At 44.2% G+C, this 18,125-nt stretch overlaps 1 protein-coding gene across 3 annotated transcripts in view; it reads right to left on the bottom strand.

Moving 5' to 3' along the window:
• The window catches only part of LOC119179807 (uncharacterized), a 79,317-nt gene extending 71,082 nt beyond the window's left edge, over nt 1-8,235 (bottom strand). For all 3 annotated transcript variants that reach the window (XM_075868152.1, XM_075868153.1, XM_075868154.1), the window contains exon 1: nt 8,170-8,235. In XM_075868152.1, the coding sequence (XP_075724267.1) occupies nt 8,170-8,186 (17 nt within the window). In that variant the 5' untranslated portion in view covers nt 8,187-8,235. The remainder of the gene's footprint in view (nt 1-8,169) is intronic.
• Nucleotides 8,236-18,125: the final 9,890 nt, after the last annotated feature.

Raw genomic sequence — 18,125 nt, 5'->3', positions numbered from 1 at the left:
GACCAGTGGCCTTGCACGAGTGCGCGGTGTGAGCGGCGCGCGCATCTTTCCTTCTCCGCTAGCGAAGTTGCACGACAGAGGGCGTGTAAGTGCTATTCCTGATTTCGTGACTTTCAAGGAACCCCGAGCCAGTGCAGTTTCTCTTCTGGAATTCTTGCTCCACACTAGTGACTTCAGCGTAACAAATGTGATTTCAGTCTTATTATGTCATGATATTAATATTGCTAATATTGTGCAATTTGGAGTACCTTAACACAAAAAGGCGAAGCCAGATACAACTTACAATGATAAAAGGCGATCAGGAGCAAAGCATCGGTGACGCCTATACTGAAGCTTTTTTTCATTTTCGCTATCACTGCCCTCCGAACAGAAAATGAAACTGTTGGATAACTTGATTCACTAGTTTTAGCGAGTTTCTGCCTATTTTCACAATATAACTACACTTCCTACGCCCCGGCAGAGTAAAGGGCTCCCATGACTGGCCAGCAGCATAGATGAGAAAATAGGCACCTTTGTAATGTGCTTTCTGTATATAAGAATAAGTTGTTGGGCCGATGACGTCTACCAGCGCGTGATTTTCTAGCCCTGTGGTTCGGTCAAAATATGTTCGCTGGCAAGTAAAGGTGCTTTCCAGAAAATATCGGAAAGGGAGACACTACTACGGCGATATAACTTTTGCTTCGCATTGATAACCAGATGACCTGTGGTGCCACCGTCAAACAGGTTGGGGTGGGATGCTGAGGAGAGCCCCGAGCGCAAGTAAATGCATTCTACTCAGGGTTGGTAGCTGTCCGCGATCGTAGGTTATTTGTCTCTAGGTAGCCGCAACCTCGAGACTATTGTGCGCCTTCTTTATGCTACCATCTCTCCCTTGGCTTCTAGAGCGTCATAACTTTCTGTGCTTCGATTTCACCCAATGTGTCGTAATTCCGCTGCGGAATAACCCTTTATCAAATAAAGATGATGGTGTTGCCTGGGATACGTCCATGTTGCAATTTTGGTCTGTCGTTATGCCTGTGTTTGTCTTTCTGTTTTTGTCGGTCACTCGATTCAGCCACGAGAGCAAAAGTTTAACCTCTTGCGGAGCGACCCATCATTTCTAACTCCCATTTGTGTTCACGCTATTGAACATTGTCAATCAAAAAGCAAATATTATTCATATTTGGGCCCAACACATTAGTGGTACGTAGCGTGTTACTTTGTTTTAAAAAAAAACATACGAAACATTTTTATGTTATCTCGCCGCGGTGGTCTAGTGGCTAAGGTACTCGGCTGCTGACCCGCAGGGCGCGGGTTCGAATCCCGGCTGCGGCGGCTGCATTTCCGATGGAGGCGGAAATGTTGTAGGCCCGTGTGCTCAGATTTGGGTGCACGTTAAAGAACCCCAGGTGGTCTAAATCTCCGGAGCCCTCCACTACGGCGTCTCTCATAATCATATAGTGGTTTTGGGACGTTAAACCCCACATATCAATCAATCATTTTTATGTTACTTCATTTTAAAATGCACAAGCGATCAAGCCAATCTGTGAGACAGATATTACCGGTGGAATCTGTTATCTTTATAACAGCCTATGCCCGCTGTCATGACCCTGGTGGCAGTGATGGTGGTAAGGGCCCATTTTATATTAAACTGAAGGTGTATTCATATCACAAAAGCCAGATGAATGAGAGAGTTGTGTTTCTTGATCTTTGCTAAAAAAACATGGTGCTGTCACCTACCCACTGCTGTGCGTTCTAGAAGACTTCCGTTTCTTGGCATTACTGTGAGATGGCGTCCATATTATATGCAAAGTTTTCAAACAAAAGGCTGTCGTCTTTCGACGTCCTTTCCAATAATGTACGAAGATACGGCACCAACATTTCTAAAATAACCCTTTTTGAAGATTTTTAAGAACGGTGTGTCATGTTTTTGTTACACATATTTCCCAAACTTTCAATGAAAGGTAAATGACATCAATTTTACAATCATTACGTGACGGACGTAATATATGGAGCAACGCATGCCTCAAACGTTCCTAAATTTCAGACAAATCACTGAAGAGTGTGTTGCTTTCATACGCAAGCAAATGAAATTCGTCTAACACAAACTTGACTTTGGCCGTTAATATGCGTGTAAATTGGTGACAAAATTGAATACCATTACACAAAGTCAGGCAGTGGATCGTGCCGTATCTTTTCAGTAGACGGAAAAACACAGCATCGTCCAGTGTAAATTTACATGTTGAAAAGGATAAAATAAAAAAGGGTGCCTTTGACTATTTTCACGGAGAACACACCTCATAAGACGGGTCAGTGTAAAATATTCATGTTCATGAGGCGAACAGTGCATTCATTTCTTCGTGCCTGGTAGTTTATTGTGGTTAATACATTGTAAAAAACTCTGCATGATGTGATGGAGAAGAAGAAGAAGTGTCTTTTTAGAAGAACTCTTGTTTCTGCGCTCTGTATTTGTTTAGTGAAATCATCGGTCTTTTGAGGTGCCTCGCCTCTCCGTCTTGCGGTGATGGCCGTGGAGCATGCCAGAGGCCCGCCTGGTCACAAGTCCTCACACCCGTCAACCACAAGGAAGCGAGCTGGCTCGCCCAGTGACACTGAGGACACCGATTTCTATTCTATGTCGGAAGACGACACATCCGATGGCAGCTTTATACCTGTCTGGGGTAAGAGGGTGAAGAGAAGGACGGCGAGTACAGCAGCATCAGCTCCTGCACGCACAGCGACTGTGCAGTCAAGGCCTGCGCGCTGGCCGCACGTCATCATCTTCATGCCCGAAGATCCATCAAGCAATCTACGGCTTCTGAACAGGCAAGCCCTTTCTGTTGCTCTCGAATGTGTGGTGCCACAACAAATTAAAGAAGTGCGAGTAAACCCAAAGAAGAACATTCTCGCCATAGACGTGCACGATGTGAGTGCGCTAGGACAGCTGCAGCAAATGACTGAGCTAGGTGGCATTAAAATGCTCCCCTTTATCCCGGTGAACGATGAATCAATTGCCGATGTAATTTATGACATCGACATCGCCATTCCTAATGCTGACTTGTCTACCCTCATAAAGCCTGCAAACGAGGGAACTGTCATTACGCAAGTGCGGCGCCTTGGAAACATGCGCTGCGTAAAAGTGTTTTTCAAGGGAGATTTCATACCGTCCCACGTTAAAGTTGGACATTTCAGACATCCGGTTCGACCATTCATCCAAAAGCCACTTCAATGTCATCAGTGCTTCTGGCTAGGACACGTCAAGAGCGTATGCCCCAACTTACGACTGTGTCCCCGCTGCGCTGAACCTCATGCTGAAGACGCCTGCCGGGCGACTACTCTGAAGTGCGCTAACTGCAGCGGTACTCATGCTGCCTCGTCGAAAGACTGTCCTCAAATCCAAAAGGAGCGCGCGGTTCTCAGACAAATGGCCCGAGACAACTCGACACACAGGGAGGCAGCCGAAGTGGTCCGGCGTCGGCGTCGGCATCATCGAAAGTCTTCAAAGAAGGCACATTCCCGAGACGCTCCTACCCACTCTTTAGCGGTTCCATCTAGTAGCACCGCGAAAGGGCCCACCACTTCTACGAAAAAAACAGAGAAGCCTCCTTCTCTGGAGGAATGGCCCACACTCCCGACGCGCTCTTCTGCCGAGGAACCTCAGCAAGTTGCAGCCACACCAGAGCCGTCTCCAGCCATGGAAGATTTGCCTAAAACTGATCGTCAAATGATCTCGGTGCTGCGTTCCCTCATAGAAGCCATCCGAGCGATATTAGTCGACATGAAGACACCATCTGCTCGAAGCACACTTGGACGATTGGACGCTCTAAGCCCAGTGCTTGAATCTATCAACTAGGAAGATGGCTACTCATACCTCATCCTTTCGTAAAGAAGTCAAGGCTGCATCCGTCATCCAATGGAACGCCAGAGAACTAAAATCACGCCTTTTAGATTTTCGTCAGTTTGTGTTTACCAACGTGTTTCCAATCATCGTCATTTGTGAACCCTATTGGTCAAAACCAATAAGACTGTCGGTGTACGAAGCTGTCATGTCTTCAACGAACGGTGCGTGCAGCAAAATCATCGTCTTTGTTCGTCGTGAACTGACGTATGTTGTGCAACCAATTGCACCTCACGATGACAATCAGTATGTCTGCATCACTGTGAAAAAGAAGAAACTCATGTTTACTCTCAAAGGCGTTTATATATCGCCCTCGAATAATCTCGATTCGAGGAGATTAGCGGATATTTTAAGAGTTTGTCCTGCACCATGGGTCATCATATGTGATTTCAATGTGCACAATCACGAATGGGGAAGTACGCGGACAAATGCAAAAGGACGCAAGTTAGTAAACATCGCCTACAACTATGGCCTTACTCTCCTGAACGACGGCAGCCCCACGTTTCTTTGAGGGGTGACATACGGCAGCTGTCTCGATCTTGCCTTTGTCTCCAACTCCCTCGCGAGATACGTCAAGTGGTTTTCAGATGTTGAGACACGAGGAAGTGGTCGCAATACAGTCTACCTTAACATCAAAGGATTGTCTAGTTATGGTCCATGAACGATCATTTGAGCAGTTCAATGGACCAACTTCAAATCTGACATGGAAGATGCTTGCAGCGATGACCTACGATCTGGGTTAGAGCATACAATTAAGAGTACAATGCGAAACGCCACTCGCACGGTGACGATATCTTCCACACGAAACGACTTCGATATAGAGTTGGAGCGACTCCGAGCACTGTGACGCCGGTCGGAGCGTCGGTATCGGCGTACAAAATCAATTCACGATCTTAGGGCAGCCAAGAGGATGCAAAAGAAGATTCGGCGTCGCATGGGTAGATTAGCGTCGGAACGATGGACAACGTTTTTCCAGTCACTAGACCCTCGCAGGCCACTCTCACACAATTGGAAAACGGTGCAAGGACTGCGTCACTCTACGAAACAGCGCTTTCCATTCAAAGTGCTCGCGCTATTTCAAAGGAGGCAAGACATCGATGTCGCAGAAGATTTCCGTGCGCAGATCGCCAACCAAGCCACTTGTCCAGATTCTCCAGTGAGAGGTCACGTGACGCCCCCCGTTCCCGTGACTACCACATGGACCTCCCTTTGACAATGGAGGATCTTGAGGCGGCACTCGCTCTCTGCAGGCATTCAACTTCTCCGGGCCCAGATGGCATTCCGTACCGAGCCTTGTGCAACCTTGGGGAAGGTGCAAGGAGAGAACTGTTGAGCCTCTACAACATCTCGTAGCAGGATGGCAATGTTCCTGATGACTGGAAAGTAAGCCGCTGGTTACCCATCTTGAAGCAGGGTAAATCCCCACTCGAACTCACCTCATACCGCCCAATAGCACTGGCCAGCTGCGTAGGGAAGATAATGGAACGGATGATACTAGGCCACCTGGAGTAGTATCTTGAATACTACAAGATTTATCCGAATTCAGTGGCTGGTTTCCGACGCGACCACTCTTCTATTGACAATGTCGTTGATTTGTTTCGTACGTTCAGCACGAAACATCCCGTAAGCGACTATCTGCAGCTTTGTTTCTAGATGTGAAAGGCGCTTATCATAATGTACTACATGAAGCCATTTTGGGTGCTCTTGTGGTGGTTGGCTTTGGTGGTCGAGTCTTTCGATGGATTTCGAGTTACCTGGCAGCAAGATCAGTCTTTGTGTTAACAGAAGATGGCCCAACTACGCGACCCTATACTTCCAGGGGTGTTCCTCAAGGCGGAGGTCTCAGCCCGACGCTATTCAATCGTGCACTAATTGGCCTTGCTGAATACTTGCCAAGCACCATTAAAATCTCAATATACGCAGACGACATCTGTGTCTGGACTTCGGCAGTCACACGCCCTCACATACGTTCACTGCTTCAAAAAGCAGCAACTATGATTGCCAACTACTTGTTAAAACAAAGTCTCAGCATATTACCAGAAAAATGCGCGCTGGTGGCCTTCACTCGCAAAGCAATGACCCCTTATGCCATCTCAATCTTCGGGTGACCGATTTCTTACGCCAAAACCCACCGGTTTCTGGGCAGTATTATTGATAGGGACCTCTGTTGGAGTCCGCATGTGACCTATATGAAGAAGCACCTGACCGCTATTTCCCAACTGTTCAAGTTCCTGGCAGGAAAGACGTGGGTGATGTCAGTAGACGCAATGATGGAGCTATACAGAGCCCTGTTTCTCGGTTTCCTGAGATATAGCTTGCCTGTGCTTAGCAATACCTGCAAGACCAATGCTCGTGTTCTATAGGCAGTACAAGCCCAAGCGCTAAGAGTGTGCCTCGGTCTGCCCAGATGTACGTCGACGGAAGCAACAATTGCAATTGCTGGTGACTATCTGATACAAACTCACATTTTTGTAGAAGTCCTGAGAACGCACATCAGACACTTCGCACGTGCTGCCTGTCATCACTTTGCACTGTTGCCTTCAGAGAGGCGCCAAGCATCGTTCGCCAAAATGATTGTGAAATACAACAATAAACTTCCCTCGGGCTTTACTCCTGCATCTAAACCATCCATATCGCCTTGGTGTCTTATTCGACCCACAGTGCATCTTAGTGTACCAGGGATCCGGAGGAAATCTGAGCTTTCGTCGCCCATGCTGAAACAACTGTCTCTTCTTCTTTTGCACGAGAAATATTCAGACAGCATACATGTATACACCGATGGTTCCACGAACCGCCAGTGTTCGTCAGGGGCAGTAGTTGTCCCAGCAAGAGGTGTTACCATCAGCTTTAGTACTGACCACTCCACGGCATCTACAGCAGCGAAACTAGCTGCTTTGCGCGCTGCACTTTGTGTGGTCAATCGGGAACCACCGCAACAATGGTCTATTTTCAGCGACTCAAGGGCTGCCCCACAATCTGTGCTCTCAGCACTGCGTCACGGGCCATACGAACAGGTTGTTTTCGGAATTCGATGCCTTCTCCACTCTTCACACGAGAAAGGGCATCATGTGACGCTTCAATGTCTGCCAAGTTACTGCGGCATCATAGGGAACGAACATACCGATACTGCCGCGCAGGCAGCCCTTGAAGAAACACAAGAAGCCATACCACTTTCGCGGACCAATTCTGCCAGTAATCTTCGACGACTTGCGCGTGAAATCACGTTTTCACTATGGTGCCTACCAAGCAACCAGACGAATCGTCAACATCACCTGTCTTCTTTGATGGCTCTCCGCATTCCCACTGGGCTCGACCGACGAGAAGCCACCCTTCATCATCGCTTATGGCTAGGAGCGGCATTTACAAAATCTTATTCCTTTGTCATGGGAATGGCCGACAACGCCCTCTGCGATGCCTGTCATTGCGAAGAGACGCTACACCACATCCTGTGTGACTGTCCGTTGTATGAAATCCAGAGACAGTCACTGGCGTCCGCTTTTGCGCGCATCGACAACAGCCAAATGTCTGTGGACACTATTCTGTCAAGTGCCGGAGAGAAGAACTTGCAACAGAAGGTGACAAAAGCTCTGTTGAAATTCCTACACGACACGGACTTGAACAAGCGACTGTAACAGAAATGTCACACACCGTGAAAGACTAGACTGAAATATGAGTGTGCACGCGTGTGCTGCTGAATGTGCGGTGTTTCTCTCTTCCCTCTCTGCTCTCTATCTTTCATCTCCTCCATCCCTCTCCCATGCGCAGGGTAGCAAACCGGCTGTCTATAGCAGGTTAACCTCCCTGCCGTTCTTTTCCCTCTATTTTTCCTTCCTTCCTTCCTGCGTGATTGTTTCAGCTAAAAATTCAGAATTTCCGTGCATGTAGTGTACTGCACAATTTTACTGACAATAACATTGGTAATTTGATCTAGCCTACTATTCATCTGAGCTGACTCAAACGTGAAGCACTAGCGTGTATATCGTTTTGAGTGATTGGCAACGCACTGCTTTATTTCAATCACAAGAACCACTGTTTTTTTTTTCACAGGGCGTAGAACGTGTAGATCACACTGTCATGTGTTATATTATTTGGTATCGGCAGCGCAATTAGGCAAGGTTGTATTCATTAGCACAGTTTGGTTAGAAATGAAATAGGCTTTTGGTTGAAGACAACTCATTGCATGGATAACCAGCACTTCTTCTAAGTTTTGTATTGTTAAAGCTATATTCTGCAACCGTTATATGGAATTTCATAGAGAACAAAACGTGAGAACGAAATATTTCATTACTTACATTTTGATCAATTTCATGGTGCCGGCTCTGGAAAAGTGTTTCAGGATTAAGAAGAGCGCAAGTGAAAACTTCAATACCTTTATTTTAAGTACACTTTATTGTGGGCTGGCAGGTGATGACATTTTTGATCGATTGTAGAGTTCATTTATTTATTGAGCAGTTGAGTTTTGAAAGGTAATATTGTGCTTCAGAGATGCACACAGGTCAAGAGAAAAGCGAAATACGCGTACTGTGCGCCACTTGAAATCAAGTGTGTGATGCTTAATTGCTGAAACTTGCACGTACCATCAGCACAGAGAGTGGACAGATTTAGCAGTGCTAGCCGGCAATATTGGCCATTCATAGTGATACGTCCCAGCCCGAATTTCGACTGCCGGTAAATCAAGTAAAAAAAATGAGCTCGATGGAATTAGTGTGAAAGTGAATTATGTTCATTCAAAAAAGTTTGCAGTCGCCAGACCACTCTTTTATTGTTGCGGCAAAAAGAAAAGTCATTTGTAAATAATTTATTCCAACTCTACTTTAAAACTGTGTAGAATGACAAATTCTGTTTAGAGCCTTACAACGTTGCAGTTACATTACCTGGCATCACAAGTAAAACCTTGTATTTTTACAAATATAAAACAACAAAATACGCAAGTTGCGTAAAATACCAGGGTTGTTTGCGTAAAAATGGCAGGGTTGTTTTAGACATAAAATTTTTTTTACATCGTTACCGATTAACCGATCGAGTATGTGCTAAAAGTATTTTCAAATGTAAGCAATTGTTTATAAAACACATGCTTTAAAAGCACACGTAAATATTTTGGGGATATTTACTCATTAAATAGGCATGAAGGTCATCACGAGAAAAATATATGAGAGAGTTCATTGAGTGCCCCAACACCATCTCCCGTGAAGTGGAATTTTTAAATGTAACAGATTTCTTAGAGAACTTCGGCAAAATAAAGCGTATCTATCTATCTATCCATCTATCTATCCATCTATCTATCTATCTATCCATCTATCTATCTATCCATCTATCCATCTATCTATCTATCCATCTATCTATCTATCTATCTGTCTGTCTAGCCGCCAATGACGTCTAGCTTTCCTGGCTGTTTTGATTGTGGTATCATTAAGCGAATTGGTATGCCATGACTGTATAGCAAGCACAAGTGACTAGTCATAACAGGAATATCATTATACGTCATGAATGTGATGATTTCGAATTCATGGGCTTGCAGCCCTTGTGGTAGGTTTCACTCACATGGCATATCGCAAAACTTGTATGGAACCACATGACAGCATGGCGGACATAAGTGACCGACCATAACATAGAAATCATGACATGCATATTATGTAAGTCATCACTACGCGCCACGCTCATGGTGTGCTCCTGGTCGTTTCGCTATCCCCGCGTGAATAGACGATGAAGGTAAATGACACTTACAAACATGATAATCATTACATAGGTGTCATGTCAAACATGAATTCATGCTACGCTCATAGCGTGCTCGCGACCACTTCGCAAGCTCAGCACATACCGAAGTTGGTATTCTGTGGCTTGAATGGACGTCGAAGATGAATGACACGTCCAAACATGGTGATCATAATATGCTGGTCATGTAAAACATACCTACTTTCTACGCTCATAGCCTGCTCGCGGCCCTTTCGGCAGCTCCACATTTACCAAATTTGGTATCACTTGACGTAAACAGATGACTCAGGTAAATGACACGTCCAAAAGACATAGTATTTTGGATATGCATGTCATGCAAAATATAGCTACATGCTACGCTCATATAACGCTTGTGGCCGTTCCTCTAGCTCCACATATACCAAAATAAGTATGAGGTGACGTGAATAAATGACGAAGGTGAACGACACGTCCAAACATTAAAATAATGATATGGAAGTGTTGTACGGCATAATTTAGCTTCACCTTGTAACGTGTTGCTGATAATAAAGTGACATATGAATCTCCCGAATTCGTGCTCTACATATCTCCGATTCCCACTATACGTGAGATCTGCCAATTTTTTTCCTTCTTGTGAAATTTTTAAAGGAAAAAATGTATTGGATTAGCACAACTGATTTCAATGGTAGACGCTGACCAACAGAAGCGTCTTCCCCAATATCAATCATCCTATTGCATTCGAATATTGGTTATGTTCATAGTTTATGTTGTTTTACAACATGTTAGATTATTTTGATTGCTTTTGAGCATTGATAGTCTTGTTTTGGGCCTCTATTGAGTGGTACTTCACCATGCAACAAGAGACAGTGGAGGGACGACAAGCTGTGCTTCCAAATAAATACACAAGTAACACGAAAACTTGTTCAACAATTTATACCACAAGGAGGATCACAATACAAAAGCACAGTGAAAGTTATTCGTCACCTCACGTATGAAAAGTGCGTGCAACTGTGTCGGTGGCCTACTTCAAAGTCTGACAGCAACAACAAGTCTGCTTAGGCTGTAAGTTAGTCAGACTCAGAAGGCATATGATTTGTTTAGCTGCACCAAAATAAACGTAAATGGTGTTGCACTATTGTGTATGCTGAATTCCGCATTTCAAGAAGAGAGCGCCCACACTGCTCACACAATGATTCGCCATGTTGATGCTCTAAAGAGACAGCTGCATCACGTCAAACCGCCTACTATGAGAACGTCTTTTGTTACGGAATTACGCCTTTGAACACCCTTGAAAGTCAGAGGATAAAGTGGATTCCAACAACATGGCAGCCCATTCCGATCCTAATAACTAGGATGTCGAAAATGCGAACAGAGGATGATACACCAAAACTCGAACTACAAAAACAACAATAAATATTGCTTTGGAAGCCCCAGCTTCCACTTTTAAATGCTACTAAACCTATAATTGTTGTTTTTTAGTGAAAAACATCAGAGTGCCCCGCAGCGCTGGTCTAGTGGCTAAGGTACTCGGCTGCTGACCCGTAGGTTGCTGCATAGAATCCCTGCTGCAGCGGTTGCATTTTCGATGAAGGAGAAAATGCTGTAGGCCCGTTGGCTCAGATTTGGGTGCACGCTAAAAAACTCCAGGTGGTCAAAATTTCCTGAGCCCTTCACTACGGTGTCTCTCATAATCATATGATGGTTTTTGGACGTTAAACCCCACATATCAATCAATAAAATTAAGAGAAAACAAGCAAGTCAGTCACGCATATATGTTGCAGGAATTGAAGCAGAGTCAACGAATGAGTACAAAGTCCAAACGCTTATGTCTGTGCTCTAATTGAATGCCTTACTTCCCCAAGTGTCAAGAAAAGCTGTTATCAAGGAACAAAATTTAACTAGTTCCAATATGTATACACTAATGCGAAGCCACACTCTCACAGTTCACGTGAACAACTGACGGAGTCCTCATTGAAGCCCACAAAAGCACCTAGAGCATGCGTTCTACAGTTAAGATTGATCGGTACTCCTATAGTGTCTTTTGGTGTCCTGTTGGAAATTCTGTGATGTAAACATCTGACCACCTTATGGCCTCTGCGAATTCCTTGCGGCCGTCTGACGACCAAGTGGGCCTCTGACACAGTCACATGCGCTTTTGCCATGGAAATTGGCAAAGAAGTATCAGAATGCTTTTACATTGTGATCCTGCTAACGGTACAAGATATTCAAGAAGCTGTTTTAGATGCGAAGCAGCTAAACGTCGACCTAGACTTGGTGTGCCGGGTGACCACTCTTACTGCGCATGCGTGCAAGCTTCCCCTCTCTCTCCTTTCATACTCCCCTCCCTTCTCCCTTCTCTCGAATTGACACGCTGATGCACAAGCTACAGTCTCTCGCCTAAGCCATTTATCCCCGCGGTGTGTACATTCTCATAGCACATGTGCCTCCCCCTCTCCTTGCCTCTACGCTCTCCCCTCTTTCGCATCGCAACGTCGGCGCAGGTTGCGTTTTCTATCAAGCTTCTTGGTTAAAAAAACCGACTGCTCGCGCTTCACAACCGTTCACTTGTCACTCCGTGTATAAAGACACTGTATTTTAATCTTCAAGATACTGTTGGTGGGAAATGCCTCTTGTGCATTCTTTACCATTAAAAGTTTGCAGCGTGCGCATTAACTAAGAGCTTACTACAAATCTGTGGGTCTAATCAAAGTGTTCTGTCTCATTTCCCATTAGCAGTGATTTGCATGTTCCACTAGGAAGCGCTGGTCAATCACTGTGTACCTTGTTCCATCCCAGGTTCCTCTCCTGCGAAACAGCGCGATGATCAGCAGCGTCAACGTCGCCACCAGTAAAAAAAAGCATTAGCGCCCGCTGCTTCATATCTACACATGGTGCTCTTTAGTGGTAGATGGGTTTTTTGTTTTAACTTTGTAGCCAATTAGAAACCCATATTGTCTTCCGTCTACTGTCTCAAGGTTTATGGTGCCACCGCACTAAATAAATGACTAAAGCCAGGCTATCGATGCTCAAAATTATTAAAAATATTTTAACACGTTGTGAAACAACGTAAACTACATAAAAGTTGATAACCGATTCGAATAAGTTACTTAATATTGCGGAAAACGCTTGCCCTTGCCCGCGTTTACCAGGCTATTTGGTTTTGGAGATCAAAAGTTATTGTATCACTTTGAACGAAATTTACAAGAACAATTTTCTCACCCCTAGACAATACGTTGGTGCATGAGATGAGTTATCTCGCATAGTTTTATTGCAATGACCAATGCCTATTTAAGATGCGATATCCCGAAAAAGTCATTTTTGTCAATTTTGCAAGCTCGTTTTTCAATAACTAAATCTTCACATGGGTAGAAAAAGTTTCAGTAGTTCTACGTCAATTTATGAAAGACGTAAAAATTTCTCACAGCGAAAACGACCACAACATTTGAAAGCCTGATCTTTCATGTTTTTTTATCTTGGATAACCCTATTTATGGCAAAAATTGAACATATTGTTTTAGTTGGGACATCAGTAAAATTAAATTGATGGTAGAATACTTTAAAACAGAATTTGTCGTTTTCCAGTTTTCAACATTATATATGAATAAATTATTCACAACTTTTACTCTTTTTTCTGGAATACTATAAATGTTGTCACGACCACTCAAATGTGTTTAACAAAATAATTTACTAATATCATTTTCATGCAATTTTATAGGAGCACAAATGTTTTCAGTAGAATTACCGGTAGTCGATATTGCCCTGGCGCGTTTGCCTACATGCCTACAACTTCACCACTTCTCTGGATCGCTAGACGCTGCTTCAGGATACTTTTGTCAGCACCGGTCTGCTGATAGAGAGAGGAGACCGTGACTGTGCGTTGGTTTACTCGACAGAAACGTTTAAAACCACTGCATTTTTTCTGTAAAAAAAGTGCTGCCCAACGCGGCACAACAGAAGACAAAACATAACCAGGATGTACCCATGAAGTGAAACAGCACTTTTTGTCGCGAAAAGGACCCAGAAAGTTGCCAATTTGCGGCAAAGTAGGCCACAACAGAAACCCTGCCATACCAACTGGTTATCACTTTACTTAAATTATATTTAGGACTGATTGTCTCAAGGCCCTTGAAATCAAAAGGGTTTCTTGCAATTCTGCGGTCTAATGTTGATTAGGCGTGACTGTAAGAGTGCAAAGTTTTTTTACGAACACTTGATTTTGCCATTTTAGGAAAAGGTAATACGCCAGCGATGAATTCAAGAACGGCAGAGGATTACCGTTTCTAAAGAAATTATTTCATCTTGTCATAGATTAGTAAATTTTCGTGTTTAGGAAGGTGTTTTGCGATTCTTTAAAGTTAGCATTTTTAGCAGCCCACTTCAATAGTTAGAACGAGGAGGTGATAAAAAAATTGTGCGCCTATTCTAGGGTACATTTTTTGGCCGTGTTTTTTAGCAGCCCTGCTATATACAACCAAGAATGAACAAACTGGCCATAAGAAGAATTGAGCCTTTCAGTCTACAACCATCTTGAAGAATTTATGATGTCCAACAAGACCGACATACATTAAGTTTTGGCTAGTGCAATAAAGTGTACTTACAAGTGTGCTATAGTTTCAGGAACAATACTGTAATGAACAGATTGTAAAATTAAGACCTATCATAAAATAATAAATAATTCATGGTCCAGCTTTGAAATACATATAAGCAGTGGGTACAAAGCACTTAACCATGAACCATTGCCACTGCTAATAAATTGGTGATTTATGTTATTTTCAAACTGTTTGCACCCTCTATCATTTCAAAGAATAATATGACGAAAACAACCAGCCCAGAGAATCCCGTAGGCATTTACCGTGGGCACAAACCCATTCCCCATTTCAGGAGTTGATGGTTGCATTTTTATTTTTAAACAAGGCACAGGAGAAATCCCCTACTGCCACTACCTTGGAGGTCAAGACCCAATGCCTTTTATACAGGCTTACCAGTGATAGCTCGTGAGTGCGAGCCGTTGGTTTTTTAAGAGCTCGCTACCAAGCGCTACCTGCAAAGGTGTTGCAAGGTGAGAGAGGGAGAAGAGTAGGAGAAAATAGAGCGGAAAGGGGATATGCGATTGGACGTTAACACCAGGGATTGCAGGAGAAGAAGGGGTGGGGGGCACCAAGCGTATGCTAGAAGACGCTGTCTGCGTTGCGTTGTGAAGCAAAAAATAGGAAGCGTAGGAGAGGAGAGAGGGTGAGGGTTGACTATGAGTGGCTTCGCATTTAAAAAGTCAGTTTTGATTTTGACACACATTGTGGAGGACGACTCCACAAAATTTTGATGGGCTGGAGCTCTTGAACGTGTACCCACTGTTACGAAGGCGAGACGCCAACACAGTCCCGAAGGCGCCACTGCTTCAAACTCTGCCGACACGGTCACCAGCCGTTTTATAGCGTCTGTTACTCAGCTCGCGACTGCTTCTGCGCAGAGCTGATAGACGAGTGGACGAGACGACGATGGGTTAAGGCAAGGTTTATGGACAGCATAAAAATAGAGGCATTACAAATTCGGCACTGGGGCCGACAGTTTAGGGACTCGAAGAGCCGAGATGTCTTCTCTCGAGATTTCCCTCTCTTTTTTTATCAATGCGAAACAATTTAGGGTCTTCGGTGACTTTCAGCGTATCTATCTATCTATCTATCTATCTATCTATCTATCTATCTATCTATCTATCTATCTATCTATCTGTCTATCTATCTATCTATCTATCTTATTTATTTATGAATACTGCAACCCTCAAATAGTGTTTTAGCAGAGTGGATGCACAATTTTAACTTTACAAATTGGCAAACAGAATAAAAATAAAACGAGTAAAATACGTAAGGCTTCAGAAGATAGAAAAAAAAGGCAATAAAGACAAACATTCGCAGTAAACAGGCATAAAGCCATATAATAAAATCAAATAAGAGCTGCAATCAAGTTGAGCACTAGCATAAAAAGGAAATACTAGAGTTGTCATGTATTAAAGTTGACACGCTCAACTCTGGAGCTGTGTAGCAAGAGTATTCAAGGATCTATCTATCTATCTATCTATCTATCTATCTATCTATCTATCTATCTATCTATCTATCCAGCCACCTATGACTTTTAGCTCTCCTGGCCGTTTCGATAATGGTATAGATACCAAAATTGGTATAGCATAACATGACTGACGAGCATAAGTGACTAGTCATAACATGAAAATCATGACATGTTTATCATGATTGTCAAGATTTTCATTTCATTGTCTTGCTGCTCTTCCAGTCGTTTCGTTCACATGACACGTTGCAGAGCTGGTATGGTGTGACATGATTGCGTGGCGAACACAAGCGACAGGCCCTAACATGAAAATCGTGATATGCATGTCACATAACAACATGACTACATGCCAAACTCATGATACGCTCGCGGCCATTTTCCTAACTTCGCATGTACCAAATTTGGTATTAGGTGACGGGAATGGACGACGAAGGTATATGCTTGGTTAAAATATGATAATCATCAGGTGTGTGTCATGTAACAATATGACTACATGATGCGCTCACGCTCCGCTCACGGCCGTTTCACTAGCTTCACATTTACCAAATTCGATATTACGTGACGCGAACAGAAGCCAGGGGTCAATGACACGTCCAAACATTATAATCATGACATGGGTACCTTGTAACAACATGACTACATGCTAGACTGATGATGCGCTCGCGGCTGTTTCAATAGCTTCATATATGATAAATTTGGTATGACGTCACTTGAATGGGTTATCAAGTTATGTGACTAGTGGAAACGTAATAATTATGAGATGCGTGTTATGTTAAACATGACTACACACCAATAGGCTACGACATGACCCGGAGCGCGAGTGCGCCGGTGTTCGTTTCGTTGCGTCACACCGGCAATGCCACCCCAGGCGCCAATCTTCCCGCCATATACTGGCAGGCGCGCACCGCGCTGCGTTGCTTTGACGCATGCGCACTTGAGCACGCCCGGTGTCCCTTCATCGCGATTAAGGCAGAGCCAGTGCTGTACGAGTAAGGTTGTCGGCGCGAAAGGCACCATGTCTCATTTCGCACCGGTTGCCGCCGGGCTGCGCTAATTGTGTCTGCCATCAGACTACGGAGTGCTCACGTTTTAACGTGATAGCGTTAGAGAGCTCGTGTTGTAGAAATCCCGCTGTCAGCGTCGGCCCCGTTGGTTGTGAGGGAAAAATTGTCCGTGCGTCTGTGACCGAAAATTGAAGTTACTCAGATGACCTCGGGAGGCCGCTACTTGCCCACGCGTGTTCGCGTGATCACACTGATATTGCCGCGCATTCAAAGAAAAAAAAAGTGCTCAAGGCCACAAGGCTCGGTAGTTTCTTTGCCCCTGCCACCCTTCCCTGCTTAGCTTCCATCGGTTTTGTCGGGACTAGAAAAGAGATAATGCAATTGCAGCATACGACTGACCTTGGTAGTTCCACCTGCACTGGACGTATTCTTAAAAATTTTGCTGTGTTGAATTCGTGAGACAATAAGCTCGTCTAGTGAATTCATTCCATGGTTATTTGAAAAAGTGTTTCAGGGCCTCTTGAACGCATTTAGTTGGTTAGGTGTCACGACGAAAACAAGCCCTTTCGGTGATTTTATGCGCACTTGGCAAGCTTCAATCTACGCTGAAAAGGGCCGGGACAGTGCAGCCATCGCCGCTAAAAATACACAGAAACGTTTAAACAGCTCTACAAATAGGGAGCTATGTCCATCTAGCGGAAAACATATCATGCCTTTCTAGAGCCGTAAGGAGGAAGAGGAATAAACTTTATTATTTAGAAAGCGGAGGGGAAAGGGGGGAAAGCAAGTTTGACGGGAGGCTAGGTTGGGGCCCGCATACGAAAGGGCGCCCTGGTACGATCTACTGTGTGCGTGTGTGCGTGTGTGCGTGTGTGTGTATGGAACACATCATAATAATAAGTATGCACTTAGTGGTTGAAGGGCACACTAGGGGCCAGATTTCGCTATCGCGTTCAACTCTTAAAGACGAAGCTTAAGGGTACCCTGATTTTTCGCTCTCATGTATGAATGCGTGTCCTGTATGAACATGAAAACATACCACGCTTATCATGCTCTCAGGGCCCCTTCGCTTGCTTCCAATATACCAAATTCGGTATCACGTGACGTGAATAGACGACGAAAGTAAATGCCACGTCTAAATATCACAACCTTGATACGAATGTCACGGCCGTTTCACTAGTTCCACAGATATTAAATTTGGTATTACGTGACGTGAATAGGCGACGAAGGTATATGAAACGTCCAAACATGATAATCATAGTATGCTTGTCGCGGCCGTTTCACTAGTTCCACAGATATTGACTTCGGTATTACATGACATGAACGGACGCTGATAATAAATGTCAGGCCTAAAACTAATAATTATGACATGCATGTCATGTAGAACTCGTTTGCATGGTATACGCTCATATCACACCCATGGCCGTTTCGCTAGCTCCAGATATACCAAATTTTGTGTCACGTGACATTAATAGATGACGAAGGTAAACGACATGT

The sequence above is a fragment of the Rhipicephalus microplus genome, chromosome 7 (genome assembly GCF_043290135.1).
Source record: "Rhipicephalus microplus isolate Deutch F79 chromosome 7, USDA_Rmic, whole genome shotgun sequence".
Taxonomy (NCBI): domain Eukaryota; kingdom Metazoa; phylum Arthropoda; class Arachnida; order Ixodida; family Ixodidae; genus Rhipicephalus; species Rhipicephalus microplus.
The sequence above is the reverse complement of the archived record's forward strand: the minus strand, read 5'-3'. Positions and strand labels throughout refer to the sequence as shown.